The sequence below is a fragment of the Antrostomus carolinensis genome, unplaced genomic scaffold, assembly GCF_000700745.2.
Source record: "Antrostomus carolinensis isolate BGI_N321 unplaced genomic scaffold, ASM70074v2 scaffold119, whole genome shotgun sequence".
NCBI classification, from domain to species: Eukaryota; Metazoa; Chordata; class Aves; order Caprimulgiformes; family Caprimulgidae; genus Antrostomus; species Antrostomus carolinensis.
Genome location: NW_010339020.1, coordinates 23,223 through 45,784, shown reverse-complemented (window position 1 = coordinate 45,784; position 22,562 = coordinate 23,223). Strand labels below are relative to the sequence as shown.

At 38.7% G+C, this 22,562-nt stretch overlaps 1 protein-coding gene across 1 annotated transcript in view; it reads right to left on the bottom strand.

Moving 5' to 3' along the window:
* The window catches only part of DGKQ (diacylglycerol kinase theta), a gene marked incomplete at its 5' end in the record, with an annotated part of 67,107 nt that extends 44,807 nt beyond the window's left edge, over nt 1-22,300 (bottom strand). Inside the window, 6 exons of the mRNA XM_010175680.2 lie at nt 316-384; nt 4,235-4,388; nt 5,803-5,928; nt 6,639-6,724; nt 11,615-11,714; nt 22,221-22,300. Of these exons, the coding sequence (XP_010173982.1) occupies nt 316-384; nt 4,235-4,388; nt 5,803-5,928; nt 6,639-6,724; nt 11,615-11,714; nt 22,221-22,300 (615 nt within the window). The remainder of the gene's footprint in view (nt 1-315; nt 385-4,234; nt 4,389-5,802; nt 5,929-6,638; nt 6,725-11,614; nt 11,715-22,220) is intronic.
* Between the last annotated feature and the right edge of the window lie 262 nt (nt 22,301-22,562).

Sequence of the window (22,562 nt, the reverse complement as noted above, 5' to 3'; positions counted from 1 at the left end):
CATTTAAACTGGTTGCTTATCTACGGCTTGTTAGCACCACGCATTTTAGCTTAGATTTCCAAGTTGAGAGAAATTATCTATTTGTCAGGGTAATGAACACATTGTTACTTATGCCAATCTACCAGTGGAAAACAGACATAAGATATTTGTAAGACTCTGGAGAAATGTGTTGGACCAAAACTTTGGACCTCAAATTGATACCCAGCATTAGAAAAAAAGCCATTTAATATTTTTTCATAAGGCAAAGCAAGTTAAGATTATATGAATAAAGACTGGAACGGGTGACTATTCACCACTTACTAAAATTCTGCTTACTTGAATCTGCTGAAATTTGGACATCTTTTGCTGATCCCTGTGTTGACCCATCAATATCATCATCTTCATCTGTGAAAACAGAAACATTTTAAGAAAATATTCTTGTTAATTTGAACTAGGGAGAAAAAAAAAAGCATTTGTCACTTAAGGATGGTTTCCATCAGAGAAGTTAACACAAAAGAATCCAGTCAGAAAAGCACACTTTCTTCCTCTGCCCATTTTATGATAATACTCCATACTATAAACACAGCATTAAAAAATCCCAAACCTGCATTGTCATGTAACTACAGTGAAGGCGTACCTGAAGTCCTTCTACTGTTAGCTTTAATATTGAAACTATTGCATTTCATCCCTTTCTCAAGATGTGAGGTTTGCCTATGATCAAAGTATATATGGTTTCCATTAAGTTTTAAATCACTGAACCAGTCCAGGAATTGCAGTAACAGCTTTTTGGTCAGAAGTATGGCTATTATATAAATAATTTCTGTAACTGAAAAATAGATTTGCTGACACTCAAAGAGAAAGAAATTACCGCACTCCAGAAGAGGACTTTGACAGCAGCTCATCACTCTCACTAAAGGCTAGGAGCCAACGTGTCAGATAGTAACACAGCTTGTAAAACCACAAATTAAATACTTAGAAAAGATTAAAATAAAATACTAACATTTATATTTGCTTCTGTGAAGATAACTGACTGTATTCTTATTCCTGACACTCAGGTCTGCACAGGAAGACTGTTGCAAATCCAGACACGATAAATTTTTCTTCTCTAAGGGCAGCAGTAGCGTGCAACATAAACCAATCCAGTGTGCTGACTGTATAATGGTATTCATACTCCCACCCACTGAAACTTCCAGTCAGCTTGACTGGGATGCAGGCAAAGGTCCCAAAAGATATAAGCCAGGCAACACTTTTATAAAAAGTATGCTTGGTAGTTGAGGTAGAAAGCAGGAAATTAAAGCACAAAACAACAGAGAAAAAAATAAAATAAAATCAGTAAAGACATCTTCAGAGTTAGAATCCTAACTTGGGAAGACCTTCCAAGCAGCAAGTCAAGAAGGGTACTTAGCAGGAGACCTAAACTGGAGATCATGTAACTTACTGAATATTTGGGTAATGCTTCAACTGACTACAAAAAAGACCATCAATAATGTTTCTGGGTAGGAGTTTTTAAAACATAAAAGAAGAGTTGAAATAAATTCCCTCTTACAGTTGACAAACAGATTAAGTTTCAAGCTAGAGAAAAATTTAGACAATATGGTCTTGAAACACCCTGAAATAAATGAAAACTGAATGCCTTATTGAATTTCACTTCAGACAAAATAAATTTTAAAAATTGTAAGTAAATACAACAATAAGAAATTAAAGAATTCCTGATTGCTTCCAACCCTCTCCTTTTTCTAAGTTAAGATGGGAAGAAGCTGACATCTTTCTTTCTCCCCCAGGAGAAAGACAGTAGGGAAATCTACATTAACCACACCTTCAAACTATTCCAATTAAGTTCAATGACTTCTTTTGAAATAGCTGAGAGGAGTCAGTTGCAGGAAGGGGAGGTAACTGCCCTACCACTGCTTCCCCTGGTAGCCCAAGAATTTTGAAAAGCCACTTTCAGCACAGAGATGTTCACTGAATGTTGGCCATGAAACTTAGCATTTACTCCTGGTAAAAGCTAATCCAGACAAATGCTCCCCTGTAGGTCAACGATAACGCACTCATTCTCTCTCTAGAACAGGTCATCTGGCACTTCCCAACCACCAGCTTTGGAGGAGCTGAGCCTGCAGCAGTTAACTCATCCAAGTGACTGCCAACACTCCTTCCGTACTGCAGACTAGTCTCTTCACAATCTTCTGAGCGATGCTTTTTATCAGCTGTGGCAACAGAAGAGCACCTTCTGTGCATGACGTGGTGTGGGGACTTCTGAATGACTATGCTTGCAGGATGCGCCCCACAGAAGTGAGGACAGAAGTGTTAATTATCCCCCAACAAAGCTGAAATGCTTCTTGCTCCCTGGAAACTATCCCTAATGTGCACATGATCTTTAAGGATCATGTTATCATGCCTGGATTAACATTCACCATGAGTAAATGCTAAGCTTCATGGCCAACATTCAGTGAACATCTCTGTCCTGAAAGTGGCTTTCCAAAATTCTTGGGCTACCAGGGGAAGCAGTGGTAGGGCAGTTACCTCCCCTTCCTGCAACTGACTCCTCTCTTAGCGTATTTCAAAAGAAGTAATTTAACTTCTATACGCAGGTATATGCAGGCTGAGCACTATAAAAATGCATTCTGGCTTTCCAAATGTGGTGGGGTTCCTTCAGTTTTGTTTCATAGCACATTAAAGCACTGGAAATGGTCCAAAAAAAGTTACTGAGTATTTCCCCTTCCCCATGCATCTGTTTCTGACCACCAGCCCATGACTGATCTGCACTGCATTCTCTCAATTCAAAGTACAAGACATATATTTTAATTAAAGGAATGCAAAAAATATTGTTACTTCAAAAAAACCTGAATGTGCATAACACAAACTCATACACTTAGCACATAGCCTAAGTCATGAAATGGAAAACCTTCTCTTCCATCATGTAAAATAATGAAGGAAGAGACTAGAAGGTGCACCTATAACCTTGCATTCTTTCACTGAAGGTGCTCCATGTTCAATTTTTACTTAGAAGTGATTTAAAAATTAAAAAAGGAAAAAGTTTAAGTCTGACATATTAAAAGAACACACTACTCTTTAAAAGACCAACTTAGTTAATATCAGAAAAGTCACACCTGAAGAGGTTATTTAAAAGGTTTGTGATTAACTTCTGTCAATAATAACACAACTTGATCTTCACTTAAGCCTTTGGGACACTTGTGGAATACCTAACAATAGACCTGAATCAAGGTTCATAATGAGTCTTCCAACAAAACCAAGCTGATGCAGATTGTTTATTTCTGGCATTTCTTATCTTGGAAGCTTTAAAAACTCCATGATTTAAAAACTCCATTTAAAAACTCAAGTGTGCTGTACTTCACCTACCTCCACCAACAAGCAAATTAATTAAAAAGAAAAATAACTCACTGAAAAAAACAGACCAACCAACAAAAGCAACATAATGCCTCCTCTCCCCCCTCACACTTTTACAGGTCACTTCAGTGTATCCAGGTTATGTAGACTTAGGGTCACACAGTTTAGCAGTGGCAGGACTCCTGCTATAGCCTCTGCACATGAGAACACACGGCTCCTGTAGCGACCAACTGCCTTCACCAAAACCAAACCTACATGTTCAAAGCAGAAGGTTCACAAAAAACCTGTCAGGTTGAGAAGATTGTGGTTGCAAATACTTAACTTCCAGGACATATATTTTGCCTACCTTTTATTTGCTTTCCTACTGTATTCACACACCAAAAAAAAAAGCTTTACAAGAACGCAGTAATACAAATATAAATTAGAAAATACTTCAGTGACTTAAAAAAATATGCTCTTGTTCCTAAAGACCTGTGAAACAAACACACGCTCTAGATGGCAGTAGAACACTACCCTACTAAAAACATGATTTCCTTTCAGCACAGAAGAGGACAGATACTTAATCAAGGAAGTAAGTAAAAATGTCTGTATACATTATATGCCAAATAAAATATCAGCAAGTTTGTAGCAATTATAACACTAATCTGCTAAGCAAATTTCTGGATTTTAGGTTTTCAGTTTATGCATGCTTACTATTTAAAGAACAGTTTTACTGTACCAGTAAACAGAAGTTTCAGCATTTTGCACACAGTCTGCATTTTAAAATCTCTATCCTGTCCCAGAAACAGCAAGAAGTTATATTATTGCCACAAAAGCCAGTGAAAATTAGCAATCATATACTCCAGTGAATTACAACACCAGGTTAAAATATGCTTATCAACTAGGTGCATTAAACTTTGAAAGCTTTTACCTGATTCTGTTTGCAGATTTTCAGATATTCGAAAACAATGCAGTTTGCTGAAGTTGCGAGAAAATAATTGCACAGAGCTTGGAGGAAGAATCATATTCCTTAATCTTCCAAAAGTACATTCTGGTGTGACAATTATGTAGCATGCAGCATGAGCCTATAAACAGAAGCATCAATTAAGAACTTCGTGAGACACAAAAAAGGAAATTTGTTTATAACAAAATACGCACTGGAATCACAAAACTCAGACCAGGACATATACAGACCTTTTGTAAATCACTTTCATGAAATGAGTGACCCTTTTTTCAGCCGAGATTTTATTTTGTTCCATTCAGCTTTTATACAATCAATAATGGGAAGTATCTTAACATGAAGAAATTCTAAACTTGCTCTATTAAAAACTAAACATCTATGTGGAGATGTTTAAAGTTTTGGTCTCAAATCCGAGATCTTCCATTCTATACAGATATTTATTCACTGGGGGAGGTAGGAAAGGTAGGCAGGTTATACTGAATAGCTTGAAAATAGCAATAACTTCTTACACAGAGGTACCCACTTGCAAATTGAGACAACATTGTTTGGAGTTTTATTTCAAAATATGACTGGCTAGTTTCTGCCTTTCTACTTGTGTGAGATCTTCTGCTATTACTGAATGCACACACCTTTGCATGCGTGGCCATACAGCATGTTACGTTTGTTAGACTGTTCTCAAAGACTGCCCCTCCCACCTCAGAAATTATGAATCAGATTAAAAATACAAACCCCACAACACTAAAAAAATAAATTATTCAAATCATACCTGAAATACTAAATAACCTCAAAGTTTCATTTTAAATTATTATTACATAAAGTACCTCATCTGGCATCAAGTGGCAAATTAATGACGCATTACATACGCTTTTCAGTTCCCACTCCAGCTGGCGCTCTTTTGCACTTTTATCGTATTTCAATAAGAGGCAGCATTAAGTGGATGGACCAATTGTTGTCTACACAGAAGACTGTGTATCAGTATCTGAAAAGCTGTGGCTTTCATAAGGACTATTGAAGGGTACCATCATGTTGCATAGGAATTAAACATGCATCGTGTGAACAGAAAAACACAGAAACCAATATGGACAACTTAAAAATAAATGAACCACAGAGACTAAGAACTATTCTATGCTGAAAGAGGAATAAGCATACTAGAACGGTAAGTCTTTGACCTTGCAGAATTCATGTGATTTGAAAGAAATTCCCTTTTCACACAAGAAAAGTAGATGCAGACTTCTAAGCAGAAATCAATAATAAGTCCCTGTTACATTTTAATTCCACTAGATTGCATAAAATTTAACTGTGATTTTGAGAATTGCTCATTTTAATGACTAATAGGGAAGCAGTTTTTAAAAATTGTATTTTTCATCTAACTCATCTATATATATAAAAGTGTATAAATTAAGTGTCTTTGCAAAGTGTATCTAAAGTATATTTATAAAGTGTACAAATAAAGTATATTTATATAAATTGTTTAAATAAGCATATGCATATATATATTTATATATGGTTCCACAAATACATGCAACAGCACAACATACCAGGATGCCACACCATTCACATCTCATGCCAGACAGCACCTCAGAAGAGCCACAAGTTTTTTTGCAGACTTCGCAACGAGCACTTGAAGAAAGGTTTCCCTCCCTCCAGTGGTGGTGATAAATATCCTTGGGGGAACACATCACAACTTAGCATTACATAAAACAGGTACAGAAGCATCTTCAACCTAACTTTAAAATCAGCCATTTAAACAGCTCTGAGGAAACAGCACCACAGACTAGGACATTTAAGTATTTCTCACTAAAAATATGAACCTGAATAACCTTACATTTTGCCAAAATAAGTTCATCAAACCATCAAAAAATTCATCACATAGTACTTTTTCTTCACAGTCCATCAAAACCAATATACTTAAAAAAACCAAAAAATCCTGAAAGGTCAGTATTATGCATGTATTTTACACTGAGAAGCCGGGAAGTCTTGCCTCAGACAGACTGCAGGAAGCCTCAGGAACATTATAAAGCTTGCCAGGGATGCAATGCAGCCAATAGCTCAACATATAGAAAAAAAAGTTCCATGCCAGCTTCTGCAATGCAAATTTTTAGATAAGATGCTTCTTTTTTTTTTTTGTTTTTAATCAGGAAGTTGTACACATTGCACAGACTTTTCAGCACAGCATCAATAATTTGAGTTCTTCTCGCCATCCGTGACATATTCTGAAGCCACACATTTCCTTTGCCTGCCAACAAACAACTGAAGTTCTTTGATAACTGGCAGCATGCAAAAGAAAGGCGAAGACTCCTCCCCCTCCTCTAGCCCTTGTTTTCACACCAAAAAACACATGACCACTTTCTGCTGCTGAGGCATCCGCACTTACATGGTCCTGGTGCCCATCCTGGTGACACTGCCGGCAGTCACTGCAAGCAAACAGGATACAGTCGGTGTGCACATGTAGCTCACAAACTAAAAGCATGAAAACAAGAAAACTTATTTAAGCTAGAAACCCAGGGGGTTTTGCAGCTCCTTCCTCCCTCCAATACTCCTCCACTACCTGTTCACACCATACTTTCTCTCCTTCATGCTCTTTTCCGTTCAGTCAAGAAGACAGGCAATAAAATAAGTTTATCAGCGTTGTCCTGTGTGTTGTTCCATTTCCTTTGTGTTAAACCAATGCGGTAAACACAAGGAAAGGCTGAGCTAATTTTTCTTATAAACACTTGCCATATTTCCTGCAATACAGCAAGTTAAATTTTTAACAACTGTGGCTTATTACACCTTTGTCTCACAGTTTCACAGGAACCACTGCCTACTCCAATACAACTGTGCCTGAAGTCTACTTTGATTTTATCAAATCCAAAAATAAGATCAATATTAGAAGCATTAACAGAAAGAGAGAAAGTTCTTCTTCTGCATCCAAATACCACCATGTCTTGAGTGCAAAGTCACGGTCTTCCTGAAGCAATACTCCACTCCCTTTACAAACCCTTTCCCAAACCCTCCTGCAGAGCAAGCGGGCACTTCACAAGTGGGTTCGCGACAGCAACTTTTCTGACAGACAGACCCTCTCTCCATCCCTGGAGCTGTCAGAAGCTTGAGGCAACAAGAGACAAGGTGCGTTTGAGTCCCCAGTCCCAGGCAAAGCCAGGGGCACTGACACTGAAACAGCAGCGAGGCAGTAGCGTGTCCCTCCTGCTTGAGCCAGGAGCCCCGTCTCACGGTCCCACAGCAGCGGTGGGATCAGGCACCGACCCACGCGGCACGCCTGCGCTGTCACAGACTCGCCTGTGTTTGTTTGCAAAGCCACACCACGCACGCTGACACCAGAACATGCAAAATGGCCAGAGAACGTCATTCTCAGGGAGACTGCAACAGCCAGAAAGCGTGTTTTACTCAGGAAATAAATCATTTTTATTGTCAGATGACACTCAATGGATTTAATTTTAAGCCTGACCAGAATAAACTGGTATGTTAATCTCAGAGGATACTTGTCCAAGCCATGTCTGCATACAGTAAACCACCATTTCATTGTCAGGAAACGGAAAATAGTAATTTTTTTTCAGCACACTCTCCTAAGAAAGCTTAACATTGTCTTCCAAAATACCCGTTAGATACCATAGCTGGAAGAAGTTTTAGTGAAGCCCATAGAGTTTTAGGCAAGTTTGCTTTAGGATGAAGTACCTTTGTTAATTAAAAGCTGATTTGAAGTACTAGATATGAAAGAGAGAGAATCTACAAAACAAAAAAGCAAACAAACAAACAAAACCCAGATAAAAAGCTATGCTGCAAAGGATCAGTTATTACAAAAAAAAACCAACCCAAAAACCTAACTAAAAGATCTCAGTACCTAGCTTCATCACTGCAAGAGTTAGGAAACTTCTCTATGGACCTCATACACAGAGACGGATGAAAAAGATCCTCCTCTAGCTGCTTTTTAAAGACTTGCATATACAAGTACTTTGGGAAGGCATCTGATTTTTGTCAATTAAATGAAAGTAAGAGGCAAGCGCCAAATTCTTCAAATATTTTTTTTTGTTCTGCTCAAACAGGTTATTTCTCCAAACATGTCACAAAAATCTGAAGACTGTAACTTGAAGATTGGAAGGTGTCAACTGCACGTTAGACACATTATCTGAAAGCATCTTGAAAACAGTATTAAATGACATAAAGAATAATACGCTATTTTGAATCGCTCTCTGGGCTGTAGAAAAGGCGATCAGCACTAACACTGTCTTATTGTAACTCCGCAGAAGACCATGATACCACCACACCAAACCAAAGCCTCTTTTAACAGGGCTTACTAAGTCAACCACAAGCTTCCACATACATACAGCTCCCCGTACTGCATATCTTCACTGAGCTCAAGAACTTTTACATGAGGCGTGACACGGTTCCTCCTTCACTCACATTTCTCCATATTTATAGATATAACAGGAATGTTTTACAGTTTTGCCAGTTCAGCTACCAGGCAAACTAGATGCTTTGAGTCATACCCTCACTAATGGTAAAAGTTTCTGTTGACCAAATTACAGCTTCAAGGACTTAACAAAAGCATTGGGTTTTTTTATCATTAATTCTGCTAACAATCACACAGTGTCCTTTGCTATACTTTGCTACAACACACGATGAGTTTTTTCCCCTTGGTTTAATTCACATCTGCTGCTTCTAACACCAAACCCAACTTAGAATTAAAACGAAAATGCATGAAGGGTGGGAAGTGTCACAAATGTGAAGGGTGGGAGTGTCACAGGAGTTAAACCCTTATGATACTGAGCAGAAAGATCAAGTTTAGTGTGTAAAGACCAAGTCAAATCAGAGGGTCTACAAAAAGAAAGTTTCATCTTTATCAGTCCTTCCGTAATCTACCCAGTTCTTTAACTCATAACAGAATTACGGTTTTCTGCTCAACCTACTCATGAAAATGCTGTGAATTCCTTCTTAATTGCCAAAAAAACAATTTGGTTAATTTCAGATGTATAAACTTGGCAGAAAAACCTTTAAAGTGTTAACTGCCTGCCTCCCAACTCCTAGTTGATGTTTAATAAGAAACTTTTGTAAAGGATCCAATACTAAAAAAATGTTTGGGTTACCCTCTTTCCTCTTTTTTTTTTTCTTTCCAGCTCTTCTTCTTGGAAAGAAAACGCAGAGCAACTCTCACCATCATGAATCCAGGTTCAACTGTTACCAGCTAGTTCTACAGCAAAAACAGCTACGCAAAGCAATTAGTAATTGTCAGCAGAATTTGGAGTCCAAATATTGTAATTTGAAGTGTATGTATTTATCTCACCAGGAGTTAATATACATGCACAATCACTTCTGAGACAAGATGCCGTACCATACACCAACAGCTTTCAGTACTTGTCTGAAAATTTTCAATTTCCTTTCATGAAAATCTGTTTTATTGTAAGATATGAAGAGTTCAAAACAAGTTATTTAAATTATTTAAATTATTTTACAAATACATCTAATTATGTCAATCATTTGCTTAGAAAAGGTAACTTCATCTTAACCCTCTTTTCTATTAATTATGGAAAGATTCCAAGAAAAGTTCTTTAAATTTCAGTATCAGAAGAGAATATCAAAACCAGTAGTAGACTTGTACTAATAAGCTAAGTCATCAGAAGTAAGCAAAAAAAGGAAGACAGTTCAACATTTCCATCTGGATTTAAAAGCTCTACAGCTTAAAATAGCTGACTTCTAAAATGAATTCTGAAAGTATTTTTGAAGAGTAAAGGAAGAATCTTGTGCATTTAATGAACCTCAACTGCCCTTTTTAAGCTCCATTTTGGAAAAGCAGCAGAGAAACAGGTTGTAGACTTATTGGTATTCAGAAAACGGGACAGCAAGCAAGTCACCACACAAAAAAAGAAAACTGTTTAATCCATATGAGGAACAAAATTCAGAACCTTCACTGAACAAAAAAAAAAAAAAAAAAAAAAGCTTGGGCATTTGTAATACCCAAATATAACATGCGATTTCACTTGTTCCATTTAAACAGGAACTTCTGAAAAAATCAATTTTGCCTTGCAACGGGTACAACACTAACACAGTAGAATTAAGAGAGTAAGAATATGAAAGCAAAATTTAGAAAGCTTTAACTAAAATAGATCACTAAAGTAAAGATATTTTCTAGAGTTAAGAGGGCATAGTTAGCAAAAATTTTCTTTTCAAATTCCGTATGTTTATCTCATGTCACAAAAGTTCTGAGGCTTATTAAGACAGATCACCAGAGTATACTCTGTGGTATCTGTAGCTCTTTGATCATCCCAACAAATCACCCAACTCACATGGTAACAACAGTAAGTGACAAATTCTCACTAGTCAGAAGAACATAGTTTAGATTCACTATGCAACTCACCAGACACAAGCAGAAGTGAAAGCACTGCACCATTGTAAGTCTAAATGCCCTGATCAAAGAGAAGTGTTTCCCCTACACATAGGCAACCATATTAAATAAGACATTACCTTTAGCATAGCAGCAATGCTAAAGCATCTCGAACTCCTACAGAATTGGTTCTTCTCTCAGCAGACCCTATCTTTTTTTTTTTTTTTTTTTAAACAGTTCACAGGTAATATTCCTTTAAAATACTAAATCCTATTCAAACTCATACTACCAGTGGAACAACAACTACCAGACATTCAGGACAGGGGAGACCAGGGAGAATTAAGGAGTTGCCCCATGTTAAAATTCATGACAACATGTATTTCAACTAAAAATTCTGGTGTTTGGGTGATTTCTTTAACTGCTGTTTTTTCAGAGAATCCATGTCAGAACACTTAGAGCAGTACTATTTTGACAAATAATATTTTCAAATACCTTTCCATTGAAGGCACCTCATCTCCATTACAAGCAACAGATATCTGAGACCAGGAACACAGAAAAGTTATATTCTATTATTTTATAGAGAGGAGGAAGTTTTAGAAACATGAATACCTGATGATTCCCTGTATGAAAAGCTTCCATTGGAAACAGAAATAAATTACCTCACCAGGAGAAGCCTTTCTTTTGCTATAATAGCTTCTCATTCTTTGTGCATCTCGGGCATGGATTCCTTGCACACCATCAACACCACAGACATGCTCAAAGTAAATTGGAGGAAAGATGAAAGCGCATACATGTTTGACAAAGTCTGTAGTTTACTGAAGGTTATTTTTTTATTATTTCTTAATTTGAAGTACACATTTCTGTGACGAATAAGTGGATAATAAACAACCTAAAAATCTCCCAAACACAGTAAGAGCAGATGCGCGAGTGTGTGTGTGTGTGCACACGAACTCCCAAGGTATGCCACGTAAGCAAAGTGTAAGTTACTGGGTAACACACAGATGGTTACACGAGCAGGGTTTTTAACTTACCTTCACATCGAAAGGCAGGTGACTCTAGTGACTTTCTGCACACAGTGCAAAACTTTCTTTTGTAATGTCCTGGAGGCCCAAAACAGTGTGCAACTGGAACCTGCCAACGAAGAATGCATAAGTCATAATCAGCCACAACTTTCAAAGTACCAGTTACAATTCACAGAAACTGCTTTACCATGCAAGACAGGACAGTACATACAACACAAATTTATTTAACTAAGCCTGAGAACAAATTGTCCTTTTTAAAGAAAAAATCATACTTTAAAAAAATATATTTGCAATACTTTATTTTAAATAATCATATATCTTAAAAAATATATACATTCTTTGTTTTTAATATGTAATGTATATATTTTTAAGTGCCAGTCAGCTTCTTGATGATTCACAGGGTATGAATCCAGAAGTTGTCTCTGGGTTCAGTGCTGTACAACTTAACCTGGAATCACAGTTCCTCTCCTAAGTATTCTTAATTGCATCAAGGGCAATTAAAAAGTAATAGTTGTACATGTACACAAAATACCCTAAAGACACACTCAAGACCATTTTTAAGGCATCACTGCTGCCACAGTCCAGTACTCTCCACATGCCTTTCACCTGTTCTCCAAATACAGCCCAGCCAACTGCAAGATCAGGCAAAGGCACTGGTCTCCCACCGCCCCCAACAAAGCTTCAAAGCCTGGATGGTATGGAGATCAAGCTCTTGAAATACATCCCTGCTGAGGTTCCTCTTGGCTTCAGGTGGAAGATGATACATTTCAAAATCCTCTTGCCAAGAACTGTACCAACAGTTTTAGCAAATGTATTTCTAGCATACTATTCACTTATCCTAAAAAGGAAGGAGTTTTTTTCATGGTTAGTGATTAGAATCATAGAATCTCCTGGTTGGAAAAGACCTCTGACGTCATCGACTAATAATAAAGACTTGAAGAAATGATGAAAAATGAAATAAGAAACTTACTTGAGCTTTATACTTGTTCTAGAGACCACTCTTCCTTCAAGACCCTCAGTTTTGTTAAACTGACATTCACATTAGAAGGAAAAAGCATAATTACGTCTTTAAAATTCTAGAATCCAATTTACTTCCATAAAAGTTTGCCATGACTTAGGTATTTAGTATTATGCATCTCACATGCCCTTCCTGATATGACAAACATATCAGACTTATCTTCTGGTTCTCGCATCACCAAATAAATGTATTTCTAGTAAAGGCTGACAAATTACTATTTAGGTGTGAAATGAAATTAATCACTCCCAGTACAAAGTTGGAAATAATGACTTAAGCTACACATAGTCACAGATAGCTTCTTTTCCTCACAGATGTCTAGTAAAGAACCCTCCAAAGTTATTAAAGAGGATTTGAATTTTCCTCCTTGTATATTATGGTTTTCCTGGGAAGCACTAGCAGCAAATCTGACACATACTGGGAACCTGGAATTTGATGACCCAGAAAGTAACTTCCAGTTATAAAGGTCTAATTCCCACCAGTGTTTCTGCCTCTGAAAGCATGGGGACAGTTACACTAAACAACCCCGTACTTCAAGCACATGCAATGAAATAAGTGAGATAAAAGTTTTGCCAGAGCAAAAAAATCTGTTCCTTAGTTCTTTCTTTCCAAAACAAGCCAAAGAAACTTTGTTTATTATGAGTGGTCTTTCTAACTTGTTTTAGAAGTGACAGGCATAAGACGGGAATAAAACCACAGCGGAGCCTGTTGGGAAATGGGATGGGAACAAGATGGAAAAAGAGAAAAAGTACAAGAGCACTTAAAACAAATGAACGCATCAATATATCCTGTTTCTCCCAGCAGCTCCTTAGATTTCTTCTCTTGCTGAACAAGTTCCAATTACCCAATACATTAAAAAATAAAAAAAGAAAAGGAAAGCCAGTAAGGCAGCATGCCAGAATATTGAATGTTATATATTATTATTTAATTTATATCCACCTGTAAAAGTACAGCACAGTACAGACACATAAGCTGGCCTACAGAGAGAAAGTTAATAATTGATTAGAGTTTAAAACAGCTTTTCCAATACAACTACTTAAATTACTTTATGGAAACCACTAAAATCAATTCCTGCAGAAAAATATGGAAAACTTCTGCTGGTAATACCATTAAATGACATCTAAGAGCCCTTAGAGTATTGATCAGAAGCACATCGACAGAAAGTACAGTGGTAACACTTCAGCATAAGCTCCAGAATGACTTTGCACTCATGGACAAGGTACTCCTAGTTCCTATTTTGTTCCATGCCCTCTATTAAAAATCCAAAGAACGTAAGAGACATTTCTGTAAAAGTTCCTATCAGCCTGTCATAAAATTTGATCCTACAGAAGCCTAAAACTCAGATTGTAACCCCTTCAGTGCAGTCTGTGCAAATGCACAGCTCTCCATCATACAGAACAAACAGCAACAAACTGCTCTTGACTTCCCAATTTTGGAAGAAAAAGAAAGGATAGAATCGTTTTTCTTTGGTACTGCCTTTTAAAATTGTTTCTCATCCTGAAATGCCACAGGGTATCAAGCATGTGGCCAACAGCATATGATGAATTTAAGTGCTCTTCCACTTAGGTGGAACCACTATGTACAAAGCAGCCCAGCTACCACCCAGCTCTCTGGTTCATGGTTAAGTCAGGTCAGGTCAAGTCTTACTGGTCTTCATGGAAAGATACAGCTCCAGGAAGGCCTGTTCTTCACCTAGCTACAGCTGCTTTTCTATCAACTCAGGCAGAAGAAAGATTTTAGCCTGAATCCTGAGCCCAAAGACTAGCAGGCTCAAAGAGAAATGAGAGAAATATTGATATATCAAATACCAGAATGATAGCTGCTGTCTTGGGCAGTCTTAAAAAAGAAGAACCTACTAAAAATTTTTCCTAGGCCTGTGTCTAAATATTATTTTGCCCACACACCTCCTTCCCCATCACATCAGAGAGACTTGCACTTGGCAGGACTTTGTAAAACACACTGGAGAGACTGAGAAAGTAGGGCTGCAGGACCCACAGTGGTGTGGGGCTTATCAGCTTCCAAGTAGGAAAGGGTACACAGAAATAAAAATACAAACACTCTTGCAACAGCCTCCAAAGGTTAAGCAAAAGGAATTTAACTTAAGGTCGCTAGTTTTCAGTCAAAACCACTGTGGCGTTTTAAGAATAAACATAACCAGCTTGGAGGCAACCATGTTCATGAAATGCCCACAAGGGTAGTCACACGGGGGCTTTAACAAAGATAATGCTCTCAATATAAGGCAAAAAACCCCAGTGATACAAATTAAAATGATGTTTCTGAAACAAGAACATCTTCTATGGATTCTGATGTTTCCAGTGCAAAAGTACTTCCTCATTTAATGCTCCTAAGGTTCACTCTGACACCAAAAACCTTTGCTCAAGAGAGGTAAATAGGGTGATCACAGCTGAATACACGCCATTATTATTCTGTCCAGGTAAATTAAGTGTCTAGACCACACCCTTTCTGAGAGAAGCTAACAACTTCGTGACTCAATTTTTCCCAGTTTTGTCATCTCTTCAATTATTTACTTATTATTCAGTAATCACAAAGAGTCCTTTTATTTTTCTTGAAGCCTCTCTGCTTTAGCAGCAAAACATTTCTGCAACTTAAGTACACTGCATGCACTTGAATACACTCTATTTCTACTTTTTCCTTTTATGGACAATGCCTGTCAATTATTCATCAGTTGTGTCCAAATTGAGATTCTTCCTCTGAGCACTCAATGTATCAGTTGGTGTTAAAAAGCAACTTTAAGTACACATTCCACCTGGAAGTTCTGAAATCAGCGAAGTTAAATGGTGTCTCCTGTCCTAGGACAGGTCAAGGTTAAGTCAGGTCAGGTCAAGTCTCCTCTCTCCTGTCCTAGGACAGGAGAGAGGAGAAAATCAAATATGTAGTTACCAGAACTTTAACTGGGGCTAATGCAAGGGAATAAGGCACACATTCATATCAAACCTCACCATATCTAGGAATTTTCTTCTCCATCCTACAGATCTCTGTGACAGGACAATAGGCCTTATCTACAAGCATTCAAGGACCCTTTGTGATGGGAACTATACAGTGAATTCCATACCATTTTGAATCAGGAATATACGATACTTTTACTAGAAAATGAGACCGGTATAAGAGCTTTCCGCAGCAACTAAGAGTTCCTTGGACTAGCATCTTTTGTACTGGAAAGGGAAGACAATACACAAAAGACAGTCACTCCTTGCTTTTTTTATTGCTAGAGAGGAAATCAACGTCCATATCCTTTTATTGTGATAAAGATTAAGATTTAAAAGAAACGAACTCAGTGACATCTCATACCACTTCTGAACCTGAAGAATCACTGAAACAGCTACAGGTCTCATCTGGGACTTCGCCAGCTACCAGGTAGCTTACATCAAGTTTCAACAGAGCACAACAAGCTCCTTGAGTTTACAAAACAGGAGGTGCTAGCCCTTTGAGGAGAAAAATCACAGAATCACAGAACGTTAGGGATTGGAAGGGACCACAAAAGATCATCTAGTCCAATCCCCCTGCTGGAGCAGGAACCTAAATGAGATCACACAGGAAGGCGTCCAGGTGGGTTTTGAATATCTCCAGAGAAGGAGACTCCACAACCTCCCCGGCCAGCCTGTTCCAGAGCTCTGTCACCCTCACTGTAAATAAGTTTTTTCTCAAATTTAAGCAGAACCTCCTGTGTTCCAACTCACTCCCATTGCCCCTTGTCCTACCATTGGGCATCACTGAGAAGAGCCTGGCTCCATCCTCCTGACATTCCCCCTATACATATTTATAAACATTAATTAGGTCTCCCCTCAGTCTCCTCTGCTCCAAGCTAAAGAGACCCAGCTCCCTCAGCCTTTCCTCATAAGGGAGATGCTCTACTCCGTTAACATGGACAAGTGTAGGGTGTTGCATCTGGGCAGGAACAACCTCAGGCTCCAGTACAGGTTGGGAAATGATCTGTTGGAGAGCAGTGTAGGGGAAAGGGATCTGGGAGTCCTGGTGGACAGCAGGATGACCATGAGCCAGCACTGTGCCCTCGTGGCCAAGAAGGTCAATGGCATCCTGGGGTGCATTAGAAGGGGTGTGGTTAGTAGGTCGAGAGAGGTTCTCCTCCCCCTCTACTCTGCCCTGGTGAGTCCACATCTGGAATATTGTGTCCAGTTCTGGGCCCCACAGTTCAAGTACAGTTCAAAAAGGAGGAAACCTTGGTGCAGTGCCAAAATTACCAGCAAGTAGTTTTATACCTCATTTGGCTTCTAAATTATGCCATGTGGCTGCTAATTCCAAGCAACTGCCTTGCTGAAACAACGCAGGTGTGGGTCAAGTGTTAAAGAACTAGAAATGGACCTTGTCAGTGAAGGTGGTCAGGACTATCCAGCAAGTGCCCAGGTAAAATCATAGAATGGCTTGGGTTGGAAGGGTCCTTTAAAGGCCATCTAGTCAAACCTCTCTGCATTGAGCAGGGACACCTTCAACTACATCAGGTTGCTCAGAGCCCTGTCCAACCTGACCTTGAATGTTTCCAGGGATGGGTCATCTACCACCTCTTTGGGAAACCTGTTCCAGTGTTTCACCACCCTCATCGTAAAAAATGTCTTCATTATGTTTAGTCTGAATTTACCCTCTTTTAGCTTAAAACCATTACCCCTTGTCCTATCGCTACAGGCCCTGCTAAAGAGATCAGCTTGGGGTACAGCCATTGTTTGGACACCCTGTAAAAAAACCCCTCAAGCCAGCAAAGCCTCTTCATCACAGAAAAATAAAAGCTGAAGAAGAAACAGAAGAAAGAACTTTCCAAACTTGTTTTTACAATACATAATATAAAAGAGGAAAAATATTAAGCATGTATCTTGTGAAGCAAAGTTCACGTTACAGATTTAACTCCACCACCACCACCATAAAAAAGACACAAGAGGAGCAGGATAAAAAGTGCCTTGATAGATGCATGACAAATACAAAGTTATCTGAAGATAAGATGTAACAACAATATGCCAACCAGCTTATTGACAAACATTGCACTTCAGCCTGTCTTCTATGACAGGGTGCTGGGAGAAGCCGTAAAAGTTCTGCAGACATTCATTGCAGCATTTTTCAACCCATGTTGATATAAAACCTCCAACACCTGCAACTACCATGAAGGAATGATTTCACAAAATCAGGTTCTGATTTTCTCCCCTGTACTCCCCAGAACTCCCATGCACTCTAATCACATAAAATTCTCCTTCCTAGCTTGCCAAGCTCCTTCCCGTTTGTTAAAATGTCTTCGAGACATTTGCAACAACATTTGTTAAAAGCTAATTCTCTGAGGCAGTCACATAAAAATCCATCAGATGTTTCTGACGGCTGAATGAGACTGGGGGATTTACTATTCCAAGGCACATGAAGAAGTAATCAAACCTTGATGGTCTTTGTCTTGCACTTTGTTGGAGTCTCCCATTGCATCTTCAGCAGGGAACAGAGGTAGGAAGAAAAAATAAACAAAGAAGAGGTTGTGTCCCAGTACAAAAGTCCTTCAACTGCACAAAAATGAGATGCTGCCGTTGTGTATACAAAGTATGAAGTATCCAATACAGAATATATTATCAGAAGAGAGGTTAGGGGGACTTACCAGTATCCTTTTTTACATTCGTCTACTTTCAGTTCATGAGGAACTGACCCAAAGAACCACCGCCACACAGCTGAATCCAGCAGCCAGATGGAGAGACTTGGGTCAGCAGACAAGGGCAGCACTTGCCCAAGCAGAGACGTCTGCGAGCACCACAACCTTCCCATTCACTGTCAAAACCTATGAGTGCAGTGGCTACCCATGTTCTGAACTACAAAGCCAAGTTCTATTTTCAGCATAGAAAGCTTCAGGAGAAGCTCATTACCTAAAGCAGCATTTTTCCATTCTAGACAACCTGGCTTTAAGAACAAAAGCACACAAAGTTTCATAAGCAGCCCATCAACCCTTGAAGTGGAAATATTTAGAAACCATTACAGCAATGAACCAACAGAACAATGATGAAAAACAAGCATCGCAAATGAGTAACTTTGCTAAAACTACTTTTAATATACTCTCATTTCCATTTAGTTTTCAAAGAACAGTTATAGAGAAAACACACATCCACTTCTACGGCAAATCTAAGCAGTAAAAAAGTTGTCATACAGCTTCAATTCCAACCTAATAAGGGAAAATAAAACTTCACATTTCACACCCAATCACAGAGGTTTTGCTTTCATTGTTATTTTGGGTTTTGTTTGGTGTTGGGTGTTTTGGGGTGTTGTTTTTTTGCTCTGGTTTTGTTTTGTTTCTTGTTTGTTTAGTTGGTTTTTTACACATACTCAGAGCAGGCAAATACTTATAGGAACAAAGGGAGAGAGAATAGGAATTTGGAAAAGTTGCCGAGACCTTACCAGTGAAACAAATCATATTCCCTACAAACCACAAAAACACAAACTGGAATACTAAATGCAAGTTATAATGATTAATAATAGTGCAAGTCTTAGGGCAGCCTTAAGAGTGAACTCATCAAGAATCATCCGAGTCTGGATGCAGTCATGGCATACTTGTGACTCTACAGGCCTTTACTTCATCCTGTGAAGGAAACCCTACTCTCAGGAATAAAAGTTTCCATGAAACATCCACCGAAAAATTATTCTCTGACAGTTTGACTTAGTATCACATGACACACACTGATAAACTTTAACAACTGCCATCTTCTCTAAATGAAATCCAGGGGATTAAAAAAAACCCTAAAAAATCTCATTTCTGTAATACACTGAATATTGACATACTAGAAGGAACTATCAGAAAAAAATCCCACCAATGTTCCTTCCTACATTAGACGTTTTCATAAAGACATATATTTAAATAATCTGATAGGAGAGCAGGGAGATTAAGAAAATAAACTTTCCACACATTCTGTAAACGATGATGATTGTCATTTGGTTTTTGCTCTGTAATGTTTTTAAAGCAAATGCCAAGTTCAATGTTTACTTCGACAGAGCCTGCGCACAAAACGACGTCTCCCATACGGCAGACTTCACTTGCACAACAGACCGGGATTAATGCAGCTTGGATCACCACATCAAGGAGGATAAGGTTGTACAGAAAGAGTACCACAATCCAGTATTTTCAAAACATAATGGTTACAGCTTAACATGGATAACACAGAAGACTCTGCAGCTACGCACAGCAACGTTAAACTGCAAACAGCTTTGAGGGCTGACAACACCACTCGCATGAAACAAATTCTACTGCACAGCAAGCATGGTTAGGTTTTATGCGTATATAATAAACAATTAGATAAAATTCACATGTTGGGGCAGGTAGAGAAGAATAAAAGTTGGGGACTGGCAAAAGAAGAATAAAAACTACACTGACACTCATGATGGGTGCAAGTGGAAATATTAATAAATCTAAATGCAGGATTTTTGCTATGTAAAAGCAAAGGAACAAATACTAGTTTGAACAATGAACTAAATTTAGAGCAGATTCACAAAACAAGCAGTCACAAATGTTTATGACTCTGACACTCTGAATTAAATGTGTTTCCCAGTTAGATTTGTACCATCCCCCCCAAAGATCCTTGCAAAGATACCAGTATCTGACTTACCGTTTCTTTTCCCATGCTGCAATGACTGACCGCCAGCCTCCTGAAACAGTAGTAGATGTTTCTCACTATCTACATGTCCCTTTACTGTGGGTTCTAAGACTAAGAGCAGTATTTCTTACTATTTCACTGACAACTTCCTATGTGTCAGACTCCTTTTTGCCATCTAATTTATGCCTCTCAAGATGTTTTTTTTTAGGGAAAAGGAAGCATGGAGCAAAGCCTAACAGCATTATCATCTAGAGAAAGCAAATTTAGGAGGAACGAGTAGCTAATTTCTGTCTATCCAATTCCTGTAACTTGAGTTACACATTGTTTTAAACTTTCCTGTCTCAAGCCCTACGTAAGTTTCCATAACATAAAGGAACTTGAAAAGCATTTTAGGATACAGAGAAGGGAATCAGCTCCCCTCCACAGGTTCCTGGGTTCACACAACGTGCTCCCATAAATGTGCTTTTAGTGAATAAGATCTGTAACACACGATTCTGATTTTACAGCCATGTCTCATTTGACTTTTGCATATGGCTCCTGAAGGTATTTGTAGTGTTTTACTACTTCTCTAGTAGTTTCTCATCTCCTTTTCCTTTTTTTTTCTTTTTCTATCACCCTTTCCCAGGTGGATAATACGCTTTGCTTTCTTCTGAGTTTAGAATCATAAAATGATCTGGGTTGGAAGGGACCTTAAAGGTCATCTAGTTCCAATCCCCCTGCCATGACCGGGGACACCTTCCACTAGACCAGGTTGCTCAAAGCCTCATCCACCCTGGTCTTAAACACTTCCAGGGAGGGGGCATCCACAACTTCCCTGGGCAACCTGTTTCAGTGTCTCACCACCCTCACAGTGGAGAATTTCTTCCTAATATCTCATCTAAACCTACCCTCTTCCAGTTTAAAGCCATTTCCCCTTGTTCTGTCATTAACTGCCCTTATGAAAAGTCCCTCCCCAGCTTTCTTGTAGCCCCTTCAGGTACTGGAAGCTGCTATAAGATCTCCTCGGAGCCTTCTCTTCTCCAGGCTGAACAGCCCCAACTCTCTCAGCCTGTCCTCACAGGAGAGGTGCTCCAGCCCTCACATCATCCTCGTGGCCTCCTCTGGACTTGTTCTAACAGGTCCATGTCTTTCTTGTGTTGGGGGCTCCAGAACTGGACACAGGACTCCTGGTGGGGCCTTATGAGAGCGGAGTAGAGGGGGAGAATCACCTCCCTTGACCTGCTGCCCACGCTTGTCTTGATGCAGCCCAGGATACAGTTATTTGCCTTCTGGGCTTCAAGCACACATTATCTCCTTAATACCTTAGTTGCATGCCATTATCTTCTTTGAAGTTGATTCATCTTTCACACACTTTTAAAGCAATCTCTTAAGCATAAAGTCTTGTGGGAGAAAAGGTCACAGGGCATTTGAAAGCAAGTACTTTATAGATAACCAAAATAAAGAAATTTTAAGTGTTACCATCAATTTAAGTCATGCCCTCTGATTCTTTGACTTTGAAATCCTATGCTTTTAATTAAAAGATTTTCTCCTCTGGACAAAATAAACAAGCAAATTCTTAAGATGCAGCAATCAGTTGAAGCCAAACCCAGCCCCTTTGCTAGGCAGAGAAGCTTTAGCATTTTCTCAGTAAGATGCAATTGCTGTAAAAATTTGGTGGTGTACAGGGTTCTTTAGTATGACAAATGTTATGGTTTTCTGAGAGCACTGATATCAATCAGTCACCCCACTCCATTACTGCGAGACTTACAGGTAATCACACACAAGTAAGAACACCTAGTAATATTTAAAGAATGCAAATAACGCTCTTCAAAGACAGGCTATCCACCGCCGCCTGTAGCAGGGACTTTTTGAAGGAAATGTAACCGTGCCTTTGAACAGCTATAAAAGTCTCAGTGATGACTGACACAATTGATTTAAGCATTATGATACTAACAAGCTGCCACTGTACTACGCCATGTTCATGAGTGACAAATTTGTGCTATAATCCCAAAAAGGCACAAGGCAGTGTCTGCTTACTCACCATTACAAGGCTGGGAGCAATACATGAGCATGGTATCTTGACATTCTTGAGGCACTTCTCATGAGACATGAAGTTGCAAACTGTGGAAATAAAGTAAGAACCATGAGTAACTCTTCACAAACAAGGGACTTTGAGAAAAAAAAAAAACATTAAAAAAAAATGTATGTTGTCAAATACAATTAGGAACACATCCTTTTAATCACATTTGCTCTCCCCTTGGTTTGAGTACGTACATTACTGTCGTAATTCTTGTGTGCATGAACTCAGTCTCATTTTGTTATCAAGATGTTAGCAATGGAAAAGGAAGGAGAGTTTATCCCAATGCATTACAGGCCTACAGCA